General features: G+C 34.2%; 1 protein-coding gene across 2 annotated transcripts in view; it reads right to left on the bottom strand.

Annotated features, from left to right (window-relative positions):
• Nucleotides 1-25606, bottom strand: part of LOC111058338 — a 44925-nt gene that overhangs the window by 13085 nt on the left and 6234 nt on the right. Inside the window, exons 2-7 of one of the 2 annotated variants that reach the window (XM_039423962.1) lie at nt 24624-24695; nt 16022-16119; nt 14514-14655; nt 11067-11222; nt 6043-6209; nt 2525-2658 (exon numbers count right to left, since the gene is read on the bottom strand). In XM_039423962.1, coding sequence (XP_039279896.1) covers nt 2525-2658; nt 6043-6209; nt 11067-11222; nt 14514-14655; nt 16022-16119; nt 24624-24675 — 749 coding nt within the window. In that variant the 5' untranslated portion in view covers nt 24676-24695. The remainder of the gene's footprint in view (nt 1-2524; nt 2659-6042; nt 6210-11066; nt 11223-14513; nt 14656-16021; nt 16120-24623; nt 24696-25606) is intronic. The other variant, XM_039423961.1, reaches the window with a different exon arrangement.

The following is a 25606-nucleotide window of genomic DNA, read 5'->3' as shown; positions in this document are numbered from 1 at the left end:
GAATACTGTAACCTATTTATGGGATTCTACCAATATGTGAATAATTATTCAATATGTGCATAACTTAGTATTCAAACCATTAGAATGAAGAGTTAGTTCTATTTTACCACTGCTGTGAAATTTCACTTCCAACAACTGAGTCTCATGACAACATGCAACAGTATATAATATTGCCGTATTTTATTTAATTTTCATCAATTAAATATAATAATTGAAGACCAATATTTCAAACAGTAAACCATATCCAATTTCAGAAAATTCAACATTCAATGTTTTATTTACTATAGGGCTTTAAAAACAAACATACAATGAACATTAAATTATTATTTGTATTGATATTGTCGAAATAAGAGCTACCTGTTCGATGGAAAAAAATAAACTTCATATGAGTTTATTTTGAACTGTCAATTATAGGAATCGTTAATTTTTTTCAAGCGCAATTATTATCTTTCATAAATTTTAGCTCAGCTCTTATTATTCATGGGCATTAGAAAACGAAGCCTTCTGACTGATTGCTGTAAAAAGGTGGAATATTCATACAAACAACATAAAAAAGCTATGTATTATGTCCTATAGCTACATATACACCTGACCAACTTCTCTGCAACCTCCATAAAAAATGAATATTGAGTTGAAATATGAACCTTATGAGTTCAGTTCACACTGATATGATTTTAGTTATATTAAATTACAAATGTCTGCATTCCTTATAAATAAGATGATTGCTTCCCATTCAGTCAATGCTGGCAGTTCAAACAAGTATTTTCACCATTAGTAAATAAATGCTGAGTGATCTAGCTGGCTCAGGTCTGACTTTAGGACTTTTCTGGTCGCACCATATCAATTTTAGGGCCTCTGACATGATTGAACGACTGTTTTCAGGCAGCCAGGACCGACAATTTAACGTGAACTTCAGGAGCGCAAGAGTGGCCCGAGAAAAATATATGGCATGGCCGAGAATCGAACCTGGGGCCTCTGGTCTACAAAGCCAGCGTCTAAACGCTCAGGTCTCAGTTCACCACGTGACTATTTTGAACATTTTTCGTGAGAAACTGAAACAAGTAGGAAGTTGAGCCGTTCAGTGCGTCGAATTTCACGGCATCAGGGCATCACCTGGATGTTTATGTTTATTAATGTTTCAAAGGTGAATAGGTAGGTTAGAGGGTTAGGTTTTTGCTTATAAATTGCGATATGCAGGACGTTCTGAAAGCAACGGGAACTTGACAAACTGATATTTCGACAAACTGACACCCACCCAAACTGCTGATTCGTGATCGATTAGAACAGTGATGAAGTTAATGTCACTTGTCTAAACCACTCTACTGGAGTCAACCATAACGTAATCTAAATAGTCCAGTCAAGGAAAGGTTATAGATGGAAGAGTTTGGAAGACAATTTTCGACCCCGCAGTTCTGTTAAGGGTAGTAAGGAGGTAAACATATCAAAATTCCCCACTTCTAATCCCTGGGCTAAGGAGGTGGGAATGGTTGGTTCAAAGATACCAACAATGAAAAAACTACCCTTAACAGAACTGCTGAGTCAAAAATTGTCTCCCAAACTTTTCCATCTATACACTTTTATGAGCATTCAATAACTTTTTTATTTGTGCAAATAACCAAATTTGTTGATTTTTTTAGTTGTGTTCGTTATTTTCAGGACCAGGTTTATGGCGTATCAAATTTATAATCCGACTTCAGGACTCTTTCCTACGGTCCTTCAAAGTCTACATGTTATCCTTATGGGAGAAGATTTGTGAGCTGGCCACATACAGAAATAAAAATCAGCTGTTGTAATCATTGCGTCATACAACAGCCGTCGGTAGATAGTAGACAAGAGTGTGTGCTGCTCCATTACCTTCTATGTATTTTATTCTAAACGCCCCGACTAAAAACAAAATGACTGTTCTGTGTGTAACCATCCGGCAGTGTGGCCTCAGGTTGAAGACTTACATGCTCTAAAGACATTGCTTTGTTTCGAATAATTGTGCTGCCTTCGGTGTTCAGAATTAATTGATTTTTAGTAAATTAGTTATTTTGCAGTTGGAAAATTATCTATATAAAAATGTAATATCGCGCCTCCTCAGGTGTGCATCCAGCTAAAGTTTGTCATGAGATGCATTAAATTATTTGACGGTAGGAAGTTCGCCGGGGCAGCTAGTTATTTATAAAACTCACATAATTGAGAGCAAGTGAGGAAAATAATGAATGGAAGATAACAATAATAAAGAAGAATGCCGTGTCTCTTGTATAGTGCTTTTAAAGCTCGTTGTGAATAATTAAAAAAACCCTGAAATATGATTTTACGATCTTGCAATATTGCTTACTATTCAAGGTTTTGTCAATTACTATACTTACGTCAGATGCATTATACTTTGGCGATTTAAAAACAACCTTATCAGTTTTCTCTAATTTGGTTTAAGCTGCTGTAGAACCCGCATACAGCGGGCTACTTCTCAAGCCAAGCAGATAAAATCAATCCTAAAACAGTTACAATGAAAGTATAATTTTGAATGGTGAATACATACCTATTGTTACTGTATCTATGCCTGGCAACTGATAACTGGGCTCTGAATTCCGGCCTCAAGAGCTTAAGCACTGGCAGAGATTCTTCGCTTGAATTGGACACGGAAACGTTATTATTGCTCTCTTTCGGTTCTTCCTGCAAAATGGAGCAATCATTTGAACACATTCAGTCACAATAAATCTAGTTGAAACTGTATCAACATGACTAAAGGTCTTTTTATGTGGTCAAATCTCTGTAAATAATAAATTATACACAACATAATATTAAGTGAAAACTTTAAAATGAAAGTAAAAACTAATCATAATAGAAATACTCCTCGAATGATGATGGTAAGGAATAGATGAAATTGAATTGAATAAGCATCAGAGCCAGTTTATGAAGAGTATAAAATAGCAAAAAGCTGTGTGTATTTTATAGAAGTTACTCCACACTTCATGGTCCATGTTACAGAAGCATAGCTTTTGGTAAATACATTTACTCTTACTTCCATGAGAAAGATTCATTATACCACCACATTGTACTGGTACTCTGGATTCTACATTTCAAAGATAAGACAAGACAAGCTAAATTATTATGTTCAAGGGACAGATCATTCATGAAAAGATATACAGTCAGTAACCAAGTAAATAAATTACAATAAATTATGAATTGACAAAATTAATTAGAACAAAATATAGATCAAACTTCTTGATTGATTGAGTACTTTATTTATGTATATTACAATATATACTGGCTTATACACTTATCTTCCCTGATTTCTTGAGTCATTAGTTTATAACATCTATTTTAAAAGTTTTAAACCTCATCTGATTGTTAGTAAACTTCTGAAAAATATTGTAGTCAATATGCAACGAATTGATGAAAATATGCATTTTTAACCAATAGCTTTAAAAATGTTGTAGAAATTAGTTCGGTTATAAAGTCAATATACAAGGGTGGTAGTGACCTGGAAATGGTCAATTACATGCCTATTTCCCAACTCCTTAGTGTCTAACCTTGCCAAGATTCTGGAGAAGCATCTTAAAAAAATGTTTAATGGGATTTCTTGAGAAATATGGAAAGCTATCTAATATGCAATATGGTTTTAGAAGTAGTAAAAGTGCGGATGCAATAGCAGACTTAACACATATTCTTTACAATGGCTTGGATCAGGGGAAAAAACTTGCTGTTTTTTAAGATTTGGCCAAAGCGTTTTGTACGGTTTCAGACCCTAGATTGATAAAAAAACTTGAGAGGAAGAACATCACTGGTTGTGCACTCAGTTGGTTCAGTTCCTATTTAGAAATAGTCCATGGAGTGCCCTAATGTACAGTCTTGGGTACATTATTATTGTCATATGCATTGTTGACTTGTGCTCTATGAGCTTAGGAGAGGATGTCCATCTGCAGTCCTTTGCCGATGACATAGTTCTGAGTGTAAAATACACTACATGGGAGGAGGTTTATAATGTTACAGAGAATAGGTTGGCTGGGATAAAATGATGGTAAGATAAAAACAAATCAACTTTAAATTGTAATAAAACTAAGTTCATTGGTTTCTCCCTTTATAAGGCCGCCACCTAGCCTCCTGCACTAGATTTGTTGTTGAGATCAAGGGGTTGCAGGATTGTTTAGTAGAGTTGCTGGGTAAAACTCAAGAAGAGTAACAGCTGCAAGTTCCTTGGTGTCACCAAAGATCAGCATCTATGGTGGGATGTGCATACACATAAACTATAAAAAATCTGGTGTGGTACACCACTACCTCCGTAAACAAAGCCTTAGTGCATTCTGGTGACGTCAGCACAGGTAGGGCTCCTACACCAATAAAAATTTGTTGATTTCAGCTGATCTATATCAGCTAGTGTTTCTATTGGTGTAGGAGCCCTACCTGTGCTGACGTCCATCAACCACCTGTCATGCACTATGGCTTTGTTTACGGAGGTAGTGGGTACACTCACACAACTTTCCTTGCTCATTGAACTTTACTGTTAGCCACATTCTTAAACGAGAATAATAATTTAGAAGAATAACATAATGACGATTGGCGGCAACATATTTAGAACTACGATCAGACTACTGTATATACACACACACACACACATATATATATATATATATATATATATATATATATATATATGTATATATAATTGTTTACAGAGTAATAATTTTCTCTTTGTGTAAATTATTGTGAAATTCGATGATTTTTTTAAAAGTCGTCAAAACAGCTGTTCTACGGATGAAATAATCTCGACTATGTGTTCTACCTACATAATGCTCTACCTACCTACCTCATGTACGAGAAGGAGCTTACAAAGTCCATTTCTCAAGGATGGAGTGGACCCCATTAGTTTCCAAGGAAAAAGACTTATGCCAGTTGATAGAGCTGATAAAACTATACAGGGTATGAATTTGAATAAATCAGTCCAGTCATTTTTGAGAAAATCGCGAAAAACATGGTTTTTTAGTAATCATCCGCCATTTTTCTTAAGAATATTACGGCGCTCCTGCAATTTTCCCAGAAATGAGACTTATGTCAGTTGATAAGGCTTATAAATAGCTATCCATGATATAAATTTGAAGAAAATCGTTAGAGCCGTTTTTGAGAAAATCGTAAAAAACATGGTTTTTTAGTAATTATCCGCCATTTTTCTCAAGAATATTACGGAGCTCCTGCAATTTTCCCAGAAATGAGACTTATGTCAGTTGATAAGGCTTATAAATAGCTATCCACGGTATAAATTTGAAGAAAATCGTTAGAGCCGTTTTTGAGAAAAACGTGAAAAACATGGTTTTTTATCCGCCATCTTAAATTGAATTTCTTATTGTCGGGTCCTCATGGTAGAAGGACTTTAAGTTTAAAATTTCAAGTCAATCGGTTAATTAGGAATGGAGTTATCGTGTTCACAGACATACACACACACACAGACCAACACCCAAAAATCATGTCTTTGGACTCAGGGGACCTTTAAACGTATAGAAAACTTGAAATTGGTACCTTAACTTTTTTGGCAAGCAATACTTTCCTTACCTATGATAGTAAGGCAAGGAAAGTAAAAATGAGGAATTTGATGATCCAGAGATCACGAGTTTATGACTAAGGGATATTCTTCAAAGTGGAGCAATGCGACAAGTGTATATGGAGCTGGAGCAGGCTCAGTTTAGTCTTAAACCTTAATAAGTATAGACTCATCAATTGTTCAAAAATTGAAATGTTTAAAAGAGTGCATCTGTTGTGTTTCCAAAAAATTGGACCAACCTGTCTTTTAATATTGAATCTATTATTCATTCTTATTTACTAGGGACAGTTATTAAAATTGTACTGTGTGTCAATAGTTTATATTAGTATGTGCTTAGTTTATTTTTTAAACTACAGCTGTGGAAAGTCAACTTCTTATTTTCTCGTACTGTACCTATTGTTGTACAGTATTGAATCCTCCTCTTAACACGAACTTGCTCCATATTAGAGGAGTAGTAACTTCCAAGTGAATGTACACTTTGTGGCAGTAAAATTAATTTTAATTTGAAATTGTGAACTAACCCGAGCTTGTATTAAGTTCCTGGTTCTATTTCTAGCGTAGAATCCCTGAGCCAAAGCTCCAGGACCGAATATTCTCTCCACTCTTTGCAAGACAGAAGATGAAGAGCATGTTGAGGTTGAAGTAATCGTTGTAAAATCTGTTGATGTTGAAGAAATCCTAGTATAATCTGCGAAAAAGAAAATACATTAATTTGGCATTCAAGTGTTTTGCAAAATGATAGATAAGTACATAAAATTTTCAGGATTCATGATTATAATAGCACAATCATGCACATCAAGTTATGACGTTCAATATGGTTTGAATTTGAACGGTATTGAAATTTTTTACATAAAATTTATTTAAATTTTCTAAATAAATGCACTATATGTAATGGATCATTATCACATAGCCCTTCTATAGATCAACAATAATGATTTGAAAGGAGCGATCATGAAACACTTTTTGTTTTCTCTATACAAAAACCCAGTAATAATTTAAACTTGATGTAAATTTAATTTTGTTAAGAAATTTGACAATTTCTTAGTCTTTTTCATTCAATTAAAATGGACTTAACCTACATAATATTTGGGCGATTTAAGACAAAATTTAGAAATATAAAATGTTTGGGCAATAGCCTATTTTTTCTTTTCTGACTATTGTATTTTTCGCTCTATTCAAAAAATAAATGAATAAATAAAATTGCATGTTATGCTAATATTTGAATACGTATGTAGCCTACAATCTTTTGTACAAATCTTTGAGATTAATATTACTATAATATTACTATATTAATAATATATTCTTTTTCACAATTTATCATAATAACTAGTTCAAGTCATGAAGAATTCTTCAATTCATGAAGTCAATAAATACATGAATAGACTTTTTCTCGTTCAAAAAAGAATATTGAGGTATATTTTCGGACTTGGATATAGAGACTCTTGTAGAACTACATTTCAAAACTATAAAATATTGACAGTTTATGCTCTCTCTCTCTCTACATATATAAAACCATAATCTTCATCCACAGAAATTCACATAAATTGACTGCTTCAAGTGACATACATAGCAAGAGCACTGGAAACTCTAAATTTTATCACAGGATAAGGGTGAATAAGAAACTAACAGAGAATGATCCATTTATTAAAGGGGTCATATTTTTCAATAAATTGCCAGAGCACATCAAATCCCTGAAAGGCAACCAATTAAAATCTCAATTAAGAAAGATCTTGGGAGACAGGCCGATATAAATATAGTATTAGTGATTAATAATATAAATCATATTACAATATGATATTGTATATTATATAATATTACTATATTAATAATATATTCTTTATATTTATTTAATTTACTAGCCGTCAGGCTCGCTTCGCTCGCCGTATCCGTCTAGCCAGGGGGCTCAGCCCCCTGGACCCCCGGCTGGATCGTCCGAAAATGAGATCAGCGGGCTCGCTTCGCTCGCCTGCATTTTTCATTTGAGCATGCTTCATTCCATCAGTAGGTCAAAGTACTTCCTCGCTCGATTCAATCACCGAATAATTTCAACTATTTAGTGCAGGGTAGAAAACTTCGTTAGGATATTATGAAAATTATTGTACTCCAGTCTAGCCTTTAAAATTAGAAAAATGTTAAATGCAGCAGTGATCATCCATGTATGTTTGTTGGAGATTTCAACAGTCATCATGACATGTGGAACTATGCCCAAAATAACAGTTGTGGCCTATCACTTGTTGAATGGTCAGATGACAATAATATGTATCTGGTTTTTGATGCCAAAGACAGAGAGGCTCCTTCCGATCAGCTGCATGGGGCAGAGACTACAACCCTGATCTGTGCTTCATCAGCAAGAATAGTTTGGGACAACCACTGCCTGCAGTGAGATATGTTTTATCTGATTTCCCTCATAGCCAGCACAAGCCGGGCGGGGCGGCATAGCCGGACCGGGCGGGGTTCAGGCCAGAGCGTAGCTGTGAGGACCAGGTCTTGGCTCTCACAACTTACATTGAGGCTGGGTACCAGAGGCAAGAGAAAACAGCTGTTGCATTTGTTGACTTGAAGGCAGCATATGACACTGTCTGGGAAGAGGGGCACATATTTAAATTGCTGCAAGTCATTCCATGTCAACTGATAGCTGACATGCTGACATGAGCATGAACAACATGCTGAAAAATAGATCATTTCAGGTCTCAATGGGACACAAGATGAGCAGAACTAGAAGACTGGATAATGGCCTGCCTCAAGGCTCTGTTCTGGCTCCCCTTCTCTTCAACCTATATGTTCCAGACCTTCCCTGTTTTAGGTCCAGAGTCTTTCTTATGCAGATGACATAGCCCTTGCCACACAAAACAAGGGCCTGGAGAGCAGGGAGGAGACCCTAACCAGTGACCTGGATGCTCTAGCAGTTTATTGCTCAAAATGGAGACTGTGCCCCAGCATGGGAAAAACTGAAGTGTCTGCCTTTCACCTGAATAATAAAATGGCAAATGCCAAGCTGAAGGTGACAATGAGCAACACTAAACTGCGCCACAACAGTTTTCCAAAATACCTTGGTGTTACCCTTGATAGGACACTCTCCTTCAATCAACACATTAAAAACATGGTAGCCAAGGTGAAGACGAGGAGTAATTTGATACAAAAATCACGTGGCACCACATGGGGCTCATCTTCATCAACTCTGAGGTGCTCAAGCCTTGGTCTGGTGTATTCTCTGCCGAGTATTGTGCTTCATCCTGGATGAACAGCTACCACACTAAGTTGTTGGATGTGCAACTTAACAACACAATGTGCATTATCACTGGAGCCCTGAGAACAACACCAGTACCCTGACTACCTGTTCTTAGTGGGATACCACCTCCCAATCTGCGCAGATGTCAGGCCCTCCTGCGACTGCACAACAGGATATGCTCCAGCCAGCAGCTTCCAATTCATGAGGATATCCCAGACCTGAATATGAGGAACCTCAAATCCAGAATGCCAACAATAAAGCTGGCAGAGAGCCTCTAGAGTGAGAATTTTTGTCTGATGGAGAGAGGAGACACCTCCTATAATTCCAAATGCTCTCAGACAGTGCACCAGGCCACCAGGATTTGACCTTCCTCGACACGCATGGGTCGCATTAAACCGAATCAGAACATTGCACGGTAGATGCAAAGCATCTCTTTTCAAATGGGGCTTTATAGACTCTCCAGGATGCGATTGTGGAGCTCCATTGCAGACAATGGAACACATTTTCTATGAATGTGACAGACGTGCCTACCTGAGTGACAGTAGTGACTTTACTGTGGCAAGCCCTCAGGCGATCCAATTCATTTTAAATTTTGACGTGCACTTGTAAACAGTGCGAAATTACAAGGACTTACGAATAAGAAAATGTCATACGCTATATTATATAATTAGAGATTTGGGCGTATCTTTGGCGTTATTTCAAATTCCTTCTAACACAATATTATTACACCCCAGCTGAGCTTCTGTAGTTTTTGTGTATTGAAATATGGGCTTAAGTATTGTATCAAAAGCTATAAATGTTTGAAATTATGATCCTTGAGTTTGTGATGATGGTTGAAGCTGAAAATTAGGTGTTTTTCACAATACAAGGAGCATTGTTGTCAGGTGTACCTTGAAATCTATATGAGATAGAGCACAAAAATACGCCCAGAGAGATTTTGAATTATACATCTAAATGGAAACAATCGGAATATATTGTTCATCAAAAACTAAAATTCATCAGAATTGATTTTTTCTTTATGTTTTACCAGAGACAAGAAATATAGCTTATGCTTATCCTTTATCTATGGTTTTACTCATTTTTGAAAAATCATAACTCATTTCTCATTAGAGATGAAGAGTTCCGAATCATCTCATTTTATTCAGATTTATAATCTAGAAAAAAGTGAAAGCAAATTTTTCTGTCCGATTACTGGATTTGGCAGAAATAGCTGAGAACTAGAAAATGAACAGAAAATACGAGGTTTTTGGGCCATCCTCTATCTAGTGCAAGGAAATTTTGCATGAAGAAATTGGTTCTGGACTTCTCTCATGCATCCAAATAACATATTAAAAAATCAGAACTACAATATTAATTGCAAGCACACCCCCTTTTTTATGTCTATATTGACTGGACTACTTACGAGGAAGAACCATTTCATTTATAAAACAATTTTTTCTTAAATCAATAGAGGCCTATGATTATCATGATTATTTGTAACTATATCATGGTTGAATTATAAGCGGTTGTTTCTCTGTTCAATTCTCTGTTGTTTCTCTGTTCGACAATTATATTGACGTTATAAAAACAGTTGAAATGATAGGACGGCATAGTTGCCAAATTTATTACCTCCACTGCCTTCTATAGTAGATAGTTGTGATTCAAGTCATTCCGGTGTATCTGATAAAATATTTATTGTTAATTCTTGTTAATACGAGTAAATATCAATTATCTTTAATATATAAAATCTATTATTTTCACCAGGAAAATATTATATATTTAACTTACATGATTTAATAATACATTTATGTAATCGAGATGAAATATTTTTGTAATATTTCTTCATGGCCTACAAATGATTTGACAACGGTGCGGAGCTATAAAATGATAGCTTTGTCAGAAAAAAAATAAGGATAGCACTAACTACTGATAACTAACGAATGACTAATGTCATTCAGATGCTGATTTCATAGTGTGAATCTCACTATAGATCTCTAAAATAGGATACCGTTTAAGTTTATGCATAGGCTAAGTAAAAAAAAATCAGTTTTTTCAAGATTTTATTCATCGTATTAATTAAATTTTAAATATCAATCAAAATCACAATTGACCAGTAGCATTGTTATCGAATTCGTAGCATTTAACATAGAAGTGATATCTTAAAAGATTCCAGTTTAGTATTTAATCAGTTCAATGAAGATGATGATAATGGAAAATAAGAAAAATGGGAAAAATTTAATAAAAAATTATAAATTAAAGAAATTTAGTTTGAAGAGAGAAATGAGAAAAGTCTTGGAATTGAGGTTTCTAGGGAATAAGTTACGAAGATAAACTTACTTTTTGAGTCCATATTTTTGATAGGTGAAGTACAGTTAGGAGCCAACTTTGCGTCTGCTGAGGACGGCGATAGTGGTGAGAGAGGGAGAGGCAGGGGGAGAGGGAGGCGTCCGCCAGTCACCTGACCGTTGCTTGGAGAGCCAGCATTCAGAAGAACTGAAAAATAAATACAAAATCATTAAGATGATCTCTTCTAAACAATTTGTTTTCTTTATAAAGGTTAATTTGTTTATGGAGAGATAGTTATTCACTCGATTTGATAGGAAAAATTATTATTATTATATCTATTAAAATGAAAACTTACATTTAATAGTATTCGAGTATATAAGTAAAATTACTTGAGAAGTCGAGTATTTATGAATATGATTAGAATAGGCATAACCTCTTTACACTACCTTTATTAAAAACAGTACTATTAAAATTTCTAATTGAAACAGTTTTGAGTAAAAGAAGTGAACTCATGCCTTTTTTGTTGGTGGGGAGTCCCTTACGGGAAGCTCCCCCTGAATTCTGAATTTATAGTTTAAACCGTCAATAGGTAACATAATTTCTATTAATCAGCCAGGACCAACAGTTTATGTGCTCAACCAATAACAGTTTGAGCTAATCCTGTTGATTCTCTAATAATCATTGATTCGATTTTGTACTTGTGAATAAATGGAATGGATGATGAGATTATAAGTAGGAAAAGAACCTGGTAAAATTGAGAGAGAATTCAAAACCTGAAGCATTGAATTGAAGGTGAATCCAGATAAAACAGGCGAATATATGTGAATACAAAAATAAGTCAAAACTCAAATTTTAAAATTAATATTATTTTAAATATCCAATTAAAGTTATATAATAGAACTAAGGACTTCTGCTACTGCAAATAATATTGACCAAAGAACTAAATAGCAGAATGAAATTTGATGAAAGGAACTGTTCAAAAATTATTATTATTGAAAAATATTTTTTGTCTTCATAACTAAGTAGCCGGGGGGGGGGGGGGATCAATTCTGATCTCAAGACTAAATAGTTGCAATTCAAAGCAGAGACTCATTAACTCTATCCCAGATCAGAGGCTTAGAAACTTGCGTAGAATATTAGTTGTACCAAGAACTGCTGCTTTCGGCATAATACTCATATGCCAGTTCTCCAACTGCAGTTGTGCAGTTGTTCCATTGCTTGTCTCCATTCTTTTGTGACCAGTCCATTGGCAGACACTACTATAGGGATTATTACCACCTTCCTTAATTTATACATATCTTTAAGTTCAATTGAGAGGGGCTGGTATTTTATTTTATTTTCGACAATGGTACTCACAAGATTCTCATCAAGGGGCACTGCCACATCAATTATGTAAGCCTCTTTATTCTTTCTGTCAAACAAGACGATGTCTGGCCTGTTAGCCTCCACTGCTCTGCCAGTTGTTATACAACAATCCCAAAGAAGCCTTCCCTTTTCACCATTGAAGACCATTTCTGGCTTACACTTGTAATAGGACACCTCAGTCGCTATCAACTCATATCTTTTCGCCAATGCCTGATGAACCACTTTGGCCACATTGTTGTACCCGCTGCAAGTACTCTGTACCGGCTAGTACAGAGCAGCCACCACATAATAATTATATGCTGTATCGATTCTATGCGGAAAGCCATAAGAGCCGACAGCTACTATCCAATATGAGCCCCATCACATATATAGCTGGTTTTAAAGCTCTAGTGCTGATTACCTGGTTTTGAATGGCAAACATGAAACCTTCAGTCTCACCGAATATTCCACTAGTCTGCAACCATACAATTGATTATTTCCTATCAACACAATCAGAATGAAGTGCTGCAGCAAATCTTCCATGCAGCTCTTTCTGCTTCCACGCTTCCAGACTCTCTTCAACTGAGCTGGCTGTTAGCTGTTGGACTCCATGTGCCAGTAGCAATGGGCTGTACTCCTCGTCTACCAAACGGCCTTTAGCAGACCACTGTTTGCATTGTGGAAGTATTTCCGCAGTCTGTCCTCCTGTTGACGACACATAGTCTCCAGACTCAAGAGGCCTCTTCCACCAACACCTCTAGGCAGGTAGAGCCTGTGGATTGAGCTACGGGGGTGATGAAGTCTTTTCTTTGTCAAATTTGTTCTTACCTTTCTGTCAAATTCCTGCAAAGCAGTATCTGTCCACTTGACTATGCCCAATGTATATATGGCCACAGGGACTGCCCAGGTAATTATAGCAGATATTTTATTCCTAGAGCTAAGCCCTGTTCTGCATACCTTCTCAAGGCTTTGCACAGTCTTCCTTTGAATTTCTCTTCTTATGACAGTATCAGCTCTGCATAAGAGCTGAGCAAGACCCAAATACTTGTATTCATCTGGCCTGCCTAAACTCTGAATAAGCACTTCCTCAGTCAACTGTATAGCTCCATCACCCTCTCCTGATATTTGGCCTCTTTTCACATGCAGCACTTTACACTTTTCGTTCTTAACAAGCTGGAGCATATTTTTCAACTGGTCTTGGTTGGCAGCATAAACCTTCAGGTCATCCATATATAAGGAATGTGATACCTTCACCTGAGGATTTCTTTCAAGCACATATCCATAGCCTGAGTCACGGAGCATTCTACTCAATGGGTTTAGAGCCAAACAGAACCACAGGGGGCTCAAACTGTCCCCCTGGAATATGCCTCGCCTGATTGGGATACTTTGTGTTCTGTATGATTCATTACCCCATCCCACCTGTAGTGTGGTCGTCCACTCAGTCATCACACCAGACAACAAATTATTATTATTATTATTATCATCACTGATTGATTATATTAATGTACTATTTCTATGGGTTTTTTATATAATGTAAAACTTGACTCCTCCAGTCAAACCTTCTTTAGAAGGTTTTGAAAAGGAATTTTTCTTATCTTCTGTCATTCTTGCTTTTTTTATTATTCATTTGTTTTGTTTGTAAGATTTCTTTTTATAAGTGTATTTTTCATTTTTGTTTGTTATATTTTCTATAATAAACTCCCTTCTTCTGGGGGTACCAAGACGAAGGAAAAAGGAAAGGAATACAGTAATTATGTGTAGTATACTGTATTGTAAACAAGTTGATATTTGAGATGAAATAGAAATTCCAGAATTGACTTCAACAGTTCAATAAAGACTTGGAAGCTTTAACGAAGTTATTATTTTAGCTAAACTTCATCTCCTAGTAACTAGTCATTTAAATGGAACATGTTTCTCAGATATCAAGAGTAATATTATGATTATTATTCTTGTAATTAAATGTTTACAGAAAGGTTTAATTGAATGTAAGTAAGTAGGTTACTCCACATAGATTTTCTTGAAATTGAAGACCCTTATTATTGTTTATTATTTATTTTTATGAACATAAGTCATTTGAAAATATAAATGAGGATGATTGTCAATTCACCGCAAAAACTCACGAATCAAATCAATAAGAAAGCTGAAAAGTATTACCTGGAACTCTTGCCGGACTTATATCTCGGGACCTGAATCCTTCCCTTTGTTTACTGTCATAAGTTGTGAGAAGAGTGTAGCCGCTGATGCATCGAGCAAGGCTCACGTAAGATGGTTGTTTCACGTCCTGATCTCGAGTTACCTGAAACAAAACGTTGATTACATTGGAACATTCCATTATACTAATGCTTGAAATCACTTTTTCAATGCAAACGTTATAGATTTCCCCAACAAACTTCATTAACCAACCAATTTATAGACTTCAATAAGGATGTATTGGAAGAAATATAGACCAAATAAGAGAATAATAAATTTACATAGCATTTTTTTCTCATCAGTTAGTGCGGTTTCACATCAAAGCTGGGCCGAGCCGAGCGGAATCCGCGTGCGCGTTAACTATGCAGGATTTAGTCGGGAGAATTCAAATCAACGCCGGGCCGAGCGGATTTGTGCAGTCAGCTTGACGCCCAACTCGAGCGTTTTCGGCTCAAGCGGATTCTGCCTTCTTTCAGTTTAGTTCGATCTTCCCACGTAGTGAGTTGAGCAGTATTTTGTATTTTTGTATTACTGAGCGAATCGGCAATCGGCTTCAGTGCGAACGCAGGCAGATTCCGCTCGGCCAATCCACCCGGCTCGGTTCGGCCCGGCCCAACTTTGGTGTGAAATCCGCCTAACACTCACTACTTACTAGTCAATTCCCTGATTTTTCCGTATAATTTGAACTTTCAAAAGTAGAAACATAACCTTTTTTTGACATGTTATAATTTATCAAAATTTTGGTGTATATTAATTTTGGGCCAAGTCTGTTGTTCTTTTCCAATCATATTCATATGATCTGTAATATATTGTATTCACAAATAAATAAACAATCACCAATTGCATCGTAAACAATCTATTGTTCGAAATGTTTACCTTAAACACTTGACATGACTTAGTAAGACTTAACTGTGATTAAAATCTAAATACTGTACATGGAATCATTGAACGTTAATTGAAATACAAATCACATATTTAATCAAGTTCTTTAAATTGAGAGTAAAAGCACCAGATCAGATGAAAATAAAATCAACCAGTAGTGGAGAATAGATCCATCAGACAACTTCTGTCAGTTCTAATATGAAAGAACAGTATATCTTCAAAAATAATTTCTTCAATGCATGAGAAATATCGATCTTGGTTTTGGATCATGAACAACTTGAAATACTGTAGTACTAATGAAGATTCCAGGCACGCAACAAAGTATGAAAGTAGAGCATGTTCAAATGTCCATGCATCAATTGCATCAGATATTTAAATGAATTCATTACATTTATGGCTTCCTATTTGAGAGTCCAAACTATAAATAATTCATAAGACCTCCTTATTCTAGGGAAAATAATTTGCATGAGGCATGCCAACTTCATAGCAAGACTGAAGCAATAGCATACAATTTATATTTAATATGCTTTATAGAATTTAGATCATATTTATAGAGAGCTTCAATCGAATGTTAAATGTATGTACTATACCTTAATCTGTACGGGACACTCAGTTACTTCTCCATTGTTGACTGCGTTGAGAGACGACAATCCACCATTCACTACTTGACTAGTTACTATCTCTTTAACTGAGGAACAAACAGAACACAATGGATTAATAAAAGACTAAAATTTTCCAGATGAACGAAGAATCTAATTTGTAAACCGGAAATGAACAATTGCAATTGCATTTCAATGCTGAATATTTGAAGGAACTATAAGTTTGACTACATTGTTGAACTGATTGGTGAGATTTCCCAGCTATAAAATAATGAATATTAGAGCAATGAAGTATTTTCAGCATTACCAATTTCTACCATCTTCTGACTCATAAACTGTTACTGTAATGTGACTTCTTTGTATTCATTTCACCAATGAATTTGCCATTTATTAAATAAAATTATTGGAACGTAATACTTTCATTATTTGTAATAATGAACTGTCATGTGACGTCTATGGATGTATTCCACCAATCATCCTATTTGTGTACTTGCTATTCTACCTACTCACTAATTTCTAATAATTTATTTGATATTAAACCTATTTATAAAATAATTCTATTATTTTTGTGTATTTCTATTTGTATTTGCTTTTTCTATTCGTGTATTTGCTATTCTACCTATTCATTGATTTCTAATTATGTATTTGTTATTACACCTATTTTTAAAAACATTTTCGTTCCTTAGATAATTCTGTTTTCAATTACAATTCATCATTAGCTAATTATCTACTACCAGATTGGACTCCGGTAGATTATCATTCTCTCATCATTAGTTTCATTACCCACCCTCAAGCCTGGAGCTCATGTGGGCATCATCCTAACAAAAAAAAGAAAGACTGAAAGAGTTGTGAATTCAAAATGCATGTTTATTAGTTCATGATGTGATCCTTCTCATCTTATTATCAACACACAAGTAAAATAGCATCATCCAGCAAGAAATCAACATGGATAAAAATTCTAATATTTTTACTTTTGTTCTGGAAACTCTAACACCAGACTTTAGCCAGCCAGGTCACTCGATATTTATTTTTATTTTGTTCTACTTTGATTTCCCTTTCCATTTACAGTTTTATTGAACTACAGTACGTCAATGAGTTGAAATTTATGGAACGGAGAAATTATAATGAACTTTTTGAAAAAGTTTTATTCCTACTTCAACTCATTGATCTATCAGTAGATGTGCAGGGAACAAGGTTTTACTCTTTCATTTTTAAGGGGAGAAATTATATAGTAGGCCAATTTAGAGAAAAAATTAAGCACATGGAATACAATCAACAAGGCGCCTTGAAATGTCATTAAATCCGGTCTTAAAATCATTCGAATGTGGGGAATGAAAGTAAGCCGACCGTTACTCGAAATGCGTCAGATTGCCGATGCAAGTGACAGGCCACAGCATGTCAAGTGTAGTTACCAACTTGTCAGCATCTTTTGAATGGAAAGCATTAATGTTATCTATGAGGTATGCTGACAGATTAAAGAGAATCTCACTATACTAACTTGGCGACAAATCCAACAAAATCATCAAAAGAATGGCGGATTCGATAAGGTCGCATCATAAATGCATGTGGCGTTAGACTTGACACCTATCAATTCTTGAACTTCGTCATCAATTTCAAAGAATCTAAGCTCAGTTGGAAAGAAACAATGCAAGTACTGTGAAAGACTTTCTCTTTAGCCTTAAATATCATCATACTTCAAATGTGACTTGTAGTAACTATGACTCTCAAAAGTAGATTTCTATCATTCATCTATGGTGCATAATACCACAGAGAAATTGTTTTTTGTGAATAGTAAATAGTCTTCTGAGAACTATCTGCTTATCTATGATACTAGGTAAAAATTATTTGTGAGGTAGGTAAAAATCATTTGTGAGGTAGGTTACAAATTGTGTAATTTCTCTAACGATCTGGAAGTTAAATCAGTAGCGTATGCTAGAGATATTTTTGAAGTTTAATGCCAATAAGTAACTGTATCTTGCTTAAAATGAAACTGTATCTGTATTCCATTAAAATGATTGATGAATTACTTCACAAGTTGGTATTTTTTTCACCAGTTCTAATACTTTCCCTCGTGTAATTTTTAAGCTAGGGATTCCATTGTTATTTGAAAAATTTAATACTAGAATAAAATTCATGAAATTTATTCTCTGTAAAAGGCAAATGAAATACATTAATTAATTATATATTTTGGACTCATGGAATTAATTCTCTGTGAAGGCATATGGAATGCATTAATTATATATTTTAGAATGTATCGATTTTCATCACAAGTGTGCTTGTATTTTTGTTAATTTTTTCATGTTTTGCAATGAGTAATGTAATAGTTTATTCCTTGATCATATTCTATTACGTTATATTCTACCAAGCTGAAAGATGATTCAATGTGCAAAAGTCTGCTCTCATCACAGGACCTGAATGCGATATTGCAAATATTACTTACTGCCTATAGCACACCTCACTGATAGAAAATGATAATTCGAACTCAAAGATCGTTGATAATATATTCAAAAACATTCATGACAAATCTAAAATTACTGTAACGCACTGTATTCCATTAATACGTCTCAAATTAATTGATGAATCATTTATAAATTGATTAACATATCCATGAGTCACATTGTCGAAGAACAAAGTATTGAAATCTGAATTATAATAAAAGAAATACTTGAGATAAAAACATGAAAATTATAATATTTATTTGAAATTGGATACAAATATTTCATTTTATGAACGGATCCTGAAGGTGGATTCCCACATATCAGTAACAAACTCTATTCTCTATGAAAATATTCTTGAGTTCTAATCGGTACCAGTAGCCTACCGGGGAGCCTACCTACCAGTAGCCTACCTACTACTCGGGGATGAATAGTTCCTTTGGAACTCATGGAAAAATTATTTTTACTGTACCGGACACGGAATCTGATAATGCTAATAAATGAAGGAATCCAACTCCATATTGATATGTGGGAATCAACCCCAAATAGACACAATTTATTAAGTCACAATGAACTGTCAAATTCAAAACATTGTGTTTTGATGCGCTATAAATTATTCGACATTTATAAATCATAGATGAATTCAAATCTTATTCTTGTCATAATCGAGGTTTTTTGGTGGCAGAGAAAACAGAAGATTATTTTGTTTTGAGCTAAAACTCACTAAAATTATCTTCTAACCTACAATAACAAAACATGTGTAAATAATATATTATATTTCAATGACGTAAGAGTGAAACATAAACGAGTATTATGGTTATACTACTTACTAAAAACCTGAAAAAGCAATGTTAAAAGTGTTGCTAAAACATCAAAAGCCAAGCGAACTTAAAAGGCAGTACAGTACAAAAAATCCCAATAACACATCATTGAGTGAAACCAAACGTGAATAACAACACTTTGAAGCGATCACCTGAAGCTAACAATAAATGAGACAAACAACTATAGACAATATAATACATTATTCACAATGAAACAGGCAATGTACAATGAGCAGAACATTAATGATTGAATAAATATTACATTGACAGACATGATACACATACTGCATTTGAATATCAACATACAATCAATATATTATACAACAAATAGATGTGCATTTTGTATATAAGTTGGATAAAAAACCTATTTTCATATCGTTTTAAAAATTTTATCAAGAAAATAATCAAGAATGCATTGAATGCATATTTGTAAATACGATCAATATAATATAAAGCTTTCCGAAAACATTATACTATAGTCAACAATTGATTGACATTTATTATACTGTATTGTTATTGTCCATTGGCTATTTATTCGATATTGGATGAATAATAATGTATATTAATAATAATATAATAATGTCGAGCCTAAATAGAAATACGCAGACAATTTAATTGCAGCTTACTGAGATTCAGAGTGAAAGCAAGCTAAATATAGTTGATAGTTGCACTGAACCCCTATTCTTGGACTCTTGGACATCTTAGTCATTTTTGTGCCAAAGCTTTGTCGGTGTTCTGGAAAGGAACGACTGGATGAATCGTTATTCCGAATGACATTCCTGTTCTTGCCTGCGTTAGCTTACAAACAAGGATAAGCACATAGTTTTCAACTATTTAGGCTATTCTCATTTCCAAAAAAAAAGTTCTTTTACTAGAGCACATCAAGGTTGAGTAGGACTTCACAATCCTCAGCCTCTTTTCCAATCTGAACCCATAATGTTTATCTCCATTCTCAGGTTTTAAGGGGAAACACGTATAGTCTCATTTACCTGATTCATTTTATAAAAATTGCCAGTTTTTAGGAATTAAAGAGAGCTTCTACATGATTACTAGACGATCTCATTCTCACTGAATGAATTTTATTCAAATTACTTTTTCACCCTGAACTTGTAAGCAAATGCAAACATACGCACATCATTTTTTCAAGACATAAGTTCTACAGTCCAATAGATAGGATTTATAATGGAACAAAAAAATTGAAGAATTTGAATACTTTAATATATCATTTGTTAGGCAATATCGTGAAAATTCAAGTATCAGGTATAAAATATAGAATTCTATTCATTACAGTACCTATATGTTTTTGTTTAATAGGTCTTCTTGTCTGGAGATTTTACAAGAATGCATTGTTCACATGTTGTATAAATCTATGTAATGAACGTCACATATCATTATCGTGAATGTAGATGGTGTTGAATGGAAAGTAAGATTTAAATTTCAAACAAAGAATAATTTTTCATTCCCGAATAGGCTAGATCTATCGTTGGAAATGTTGGATAAATTCATGAAATGTTATATTGGGTGTTAAATTCGAAACAGTCTGGGTCTACATGATTGCAATTTGGAAATTCTTCCCAATAAATGAGTAATATGACAAATGAAAAATATAGATGCTGTATTGGAGAAATATACAGCATGCAATCTTGTCAACATGCATTTGAAACAGCTTTCATTCAATGAACCACCATTCCCATTCCCCACATCCCACAAGCCTTTCAATGTGAATATATAAATTGCATGAGTGCTTTCATAGCTTGAAATCCACTCAAATAATAGTGTTGTGAATCACACAATATCAATTTTATTATTTTGACAATAAGAATTCAATACCTAATGATATTAAGAAATAAAAACCTAGAGTTTTATTTCTTGATATTTGAGAGTATCCCTAACAAAAACGGTATTACCTAATGAATATGAACTAATAAACCTAACACTTATCAATAAGTGTTGTAAGATTATAAATGGAATTAGATAGTTTCTCATTGGACATGACTCTAGGAACTGGAGATTGCATCCAGAATACAGTAAATTCTCTTCAAATGGAACATATTCAACAATATGTGTATTTTGTAGCCTACTTATTTGTGTATATATTATAATATGTAATGTTACTTTTTATGTAAAAATACTTTTACATAAATTGTCTTAACAATTTAGAATTACAATTAAATACATACATTACTAATAATGACCACACAACTTGTCAAAGTGGTCATATAATTTCCAAAACTTAAAGTGAAGTGAAATTGCCAAATGTCAAGTGAAATTTATGATGGAAATAAAATTATTTATTTTTTTCAAATGGTATATCCTTTTTATAGAAGTATCCTTTCTATACAAAAAGAACTGAATTTTGTGAAGTGAACAACAAGACAACCTACTTCGGATTATGTGTAACCCTATCTAAATTTGGAAGAGGAATAGCACAAGGTTACCTTATTTTTTCTCTCCCTGTCATTTTTGATGATGTACTTATTGTATGAATCAATAGGGAATAAATAAATAAATTTGGGAATACACCAATCAATTTGATATCCCTAAAGAGTGGAAGTTCTGCTAATGGAGAGAAGGAGAGACGAATGTTTAACCCTATCAAAATTTCAAATTCAAGAGAGAACTGAAACAAACTGTATTATACTCGTGAATACTATTTGTTTTTTAAGGGATCTTTGAAAAAAGAGTTTTATTTTATTATTTATATCAACACTTACACTATACAACAATCCAAAGATTTTAAACTAGAAACCTGAAATCGCCTCATCTAATGAGTGAATTTGTAGTCATTGGAAAATACTGCTGAAAAAGTCAGCAAGTGAATTGACTGCATGTAGTTGTTTAGAACATCAAAATAAATCACAGTTTGAATGGATCAAGAAACCATAATCTTCAAAAATTTATTAAATATCGATCGAATTTCTGAGGTTTCATATTACTGAGTAATATTGAGAGTTATACTGAAATAAATAAGATAGATATTGGGCCACTATAAACGACAACACATTTTTTGAAATGGTTTTAATGGGTTTGCAAAGCTTCAATTGATATAATGATTCAATTATTTTATTCTAAATGATAAGAAAAGTCTTATAGAAATAGCATTCTGAAAGGCAGCATACACTCCACTCCACTGATTTCAACTTGTTCTATCGGCCAAGTAGAAGAAAGCCAGATGGCAGCCAGTAACATTCACTGTCAGCATTGGTTGAATAGGAAACATTGATACTATTTAAAATCAATGCTGACGGTTTAAAATGAATCTAACTGTAGAAGTGTATTAATTTTGAGTGAGTTTCTACATGCTCAGCCTACTGGGATGAAATTGTTCTAGTTCACAGGAAGCGCTGCGCTGCGCTGTACAGTACTAACACGGCAACAGTGCACGGAGCCTGCGAATTAAGGCTTCATTGGCTATCCAGGGCAGACGCAGACACAAATTATGAAATTTCTCCAGTCCTCTAGTTGAGAATAAAACCCATTTCTAAACTTTTCAAACTACGAGTTTCATTTAATCTATTCCAAAATTGTTGGAGTTTTAAATTGGGGAGGGTTTGCCATTCCAAATACGATGTTCCAGGTATTAATTAAATACTAATCAATTGAATTTGAACACAAGTTGAATGAATGCAAACCCTAAATGACTACTAATTCTTCGTACAAAATATCAATTGGAGACAAAAATAATGATACAAGTATATTTATAAATTGAACTCAAGAAGATTTGGGCTTGAAAAATAATGACAATTGGGGAAGAAGGCACTTCTGTGCTATTTTTGCAAATTTTTTAAGCAATTCGCTATGAGAATTATTGTCACGTGATTCGTTGCTAGAGTGGAGCGAATAATATTATTTTTACTTTATGTCCCAGTTGCGCAAAAGTCTGTAAAATTTTAATCTTGATTAAATGCCACGAGAATCAATCATAGAAGCCTTCTTTTCGAAAAAGGTTTCTCTGGTTCGCAAGGCATTCAATCATGATTAAAATTCAACAGGCTTTTGTGCAACCGGACTTAAATCTTTCATCTCATACTTGAATGTTTTAAGATTGCAATTATCCAAACATTTCGGCAATTATTAATAAGAAAATCTTATGATGGTGTACTAACAGTAGAGATTGAATATTTTGAAGAACACAGCTGCATGAATGTTCAGCTGACTAAACACTTAACAATGAAAGAATGTCATTCTAATTCTTTATTGCAAGATAGGAACAATGGTTTTAGAAAAACTAAGGCCCGGTGTAAAAAAGGCGATTAAATTTTAATCGTGATTGATTTCACGAGAACCAATCAGAGCAGGCTTTTTCGAAAAGAACACTTCTCTGATTGCAGAGATAAGGGAATATCCCTTCTCTAAGGGAAAGTACTTCTCTCTGCTGATTGGTTCTCGTGAAATTAATCACGATTAAAATTTAAGCGGCTTTTGTGCAACCGGCACTTAAAATTGCATCTTTAAACGGAATTATAAATTATTTCAAATATTATTGTTTGATCTCAATTGAGAAAGTCTCTCTCTATTGATTTTCAAATTAATTTTATAAAATCAAAAAATTTAAATTCATAACTTAAAATATTGTATAATAGGCTAACATTCAACATTGAAACAATAATTACTTTATGTTGATGAAAGGATTTAAAATACTCCTGAATATGTATTGCAGTTTTTGTCTTTTTTGAAAAAAACTTATACACCGGAGCACAATAAATATCATAGTAGAAAAAACTGTTTTATCTTGGGTGTTCTACATACACAACCAAGATACACAGGAAAATCATGTAGTGTGAACAAATATACTATTACTAAATTGACGAATCCTGTTCTTCTCTAAGACAGTAGATAATAATAATTGCAAACATACATAAATAATTCGTATCGCATAAATGTTTTAATCAATGGAAAACACAATCACAAATAATGTGTTAAAAGCTTTCCGGAGTGATATTTACGTTTCATTGAATTATTGAATCATAGAATATAGTTTATATCACAGCGTACGTTTGCCTGTGTATAATGGTAGCCTACTGTTGGGAATCGTAATAGTAAACAACTGGCTTTCAACAATCCAAGTCGAGATAGCAACTACTCACAATTAGATAAATTTAATTGACACAAAACCAACACGAAACTGTTATGAAATTAATTAGATCTAAAATTAACACTGACGGGGAAAGGTAAAAGTTTTTAAAATGGATGAAAATCAACGTGAACAACAACACAGAACTAGTGTGAATGATGTACTTATTTACAAAATAATAGAACTGCAAATGTCCAAACCGCATGCTACACAGAGTGAATGAGCAGTCTACAACAAGCTGGTGCATGCTAGAAAATGATCACCTGGAGCGTGGTTGCTCGACAGCTCGGCAGCCGCCGTCTCTGGCGAGACCATCTCACTGCTCTCTACCACTGCTTTGCATTCAACAGATAAACAAAACTGATGCTTTGTTTCACAAATCAACACTCAAATGTTCAACAAAATGTGGAGAGGACCAACGATAATCATTACAAAATTGACCACAGTATCGATTCATGAATGAAAAAAAAACAATGACCAGTCAAAATTGTTGTGTTACATTGTGATTATGGGAGAAGATTAACTTTGATTTAGGATATGATAATTATTTTGGATGATTATGTCATTGAAAGATTGAAAATAACCTACTTCTATGTGAGCTACCAGTTATAGTTACTCAATAATTTCCACAATTTACTACTGTATCAATCCAAGAAAAAATAAAATCAGCCCAAATTTATTATGCTAAATTGTAACTTTTGGGCAGGAAAAACTATGAATTAGAAAAAGATCATTGTTTTGGTTTAATATGTCATTTAAATATTGAAAAATCGACTACTTTCATGTGAGCTAACAATAGTAATTCAATTCTCCACTGTACAGATTCAAGAACAAATTATAATTTGTAAAGATCAAATTATTGATAGACAGTCCAAACTGTGGAGGATCATGATTTTGGGGAAAAAAGATTAACTCTGATTTAGGATGACACATTTTTCGAGTTGGAAATTGTCATTGGAAAATCAACGTTTATATGAACCACCAACAATTAGGACCAAGCCACATTAAGCATTTTTCAGGCGTTTTTGCACTGGCGGCGGACGAGTCAGCAGGGCAGGAAGCTTCAATTGGTCGATTATCAGCAGATTCCTGAAAGACAACCCAATCAGCTGATAATAAGCCAATCAGAGGACTTCCTGTCCCGCCCACTCGTCCGCCGCAAGTGCAAAAACGTCTGAAGAAACGCTGTGTGTGGCTTAGCCCTTATCCATTAACTTGACTAGTCTACCATGTTTTTACTCTTGAC

The sequence above is a fragment of the Nilaparvata lugens genome, chromosome 3 (genome assembly GCF_014356525.2).
Source record: "Nilaparvata lugens isolate BPH chromosome 3, ASM1435652v1, whole genome shotgun sequence".
NCBI classification, from domain to species: Eukaryota; Metazoa; Arthropoda; class Insecta; order Hemiptera; family Delphacidae; genus Nilaparvata; species Nilaparvata lugens.
The sequence above is the reverse complement of the archived record's forward strand: the minus strand, read 5'-3'. Positions and strand labels throughout refer to the sequence as shown.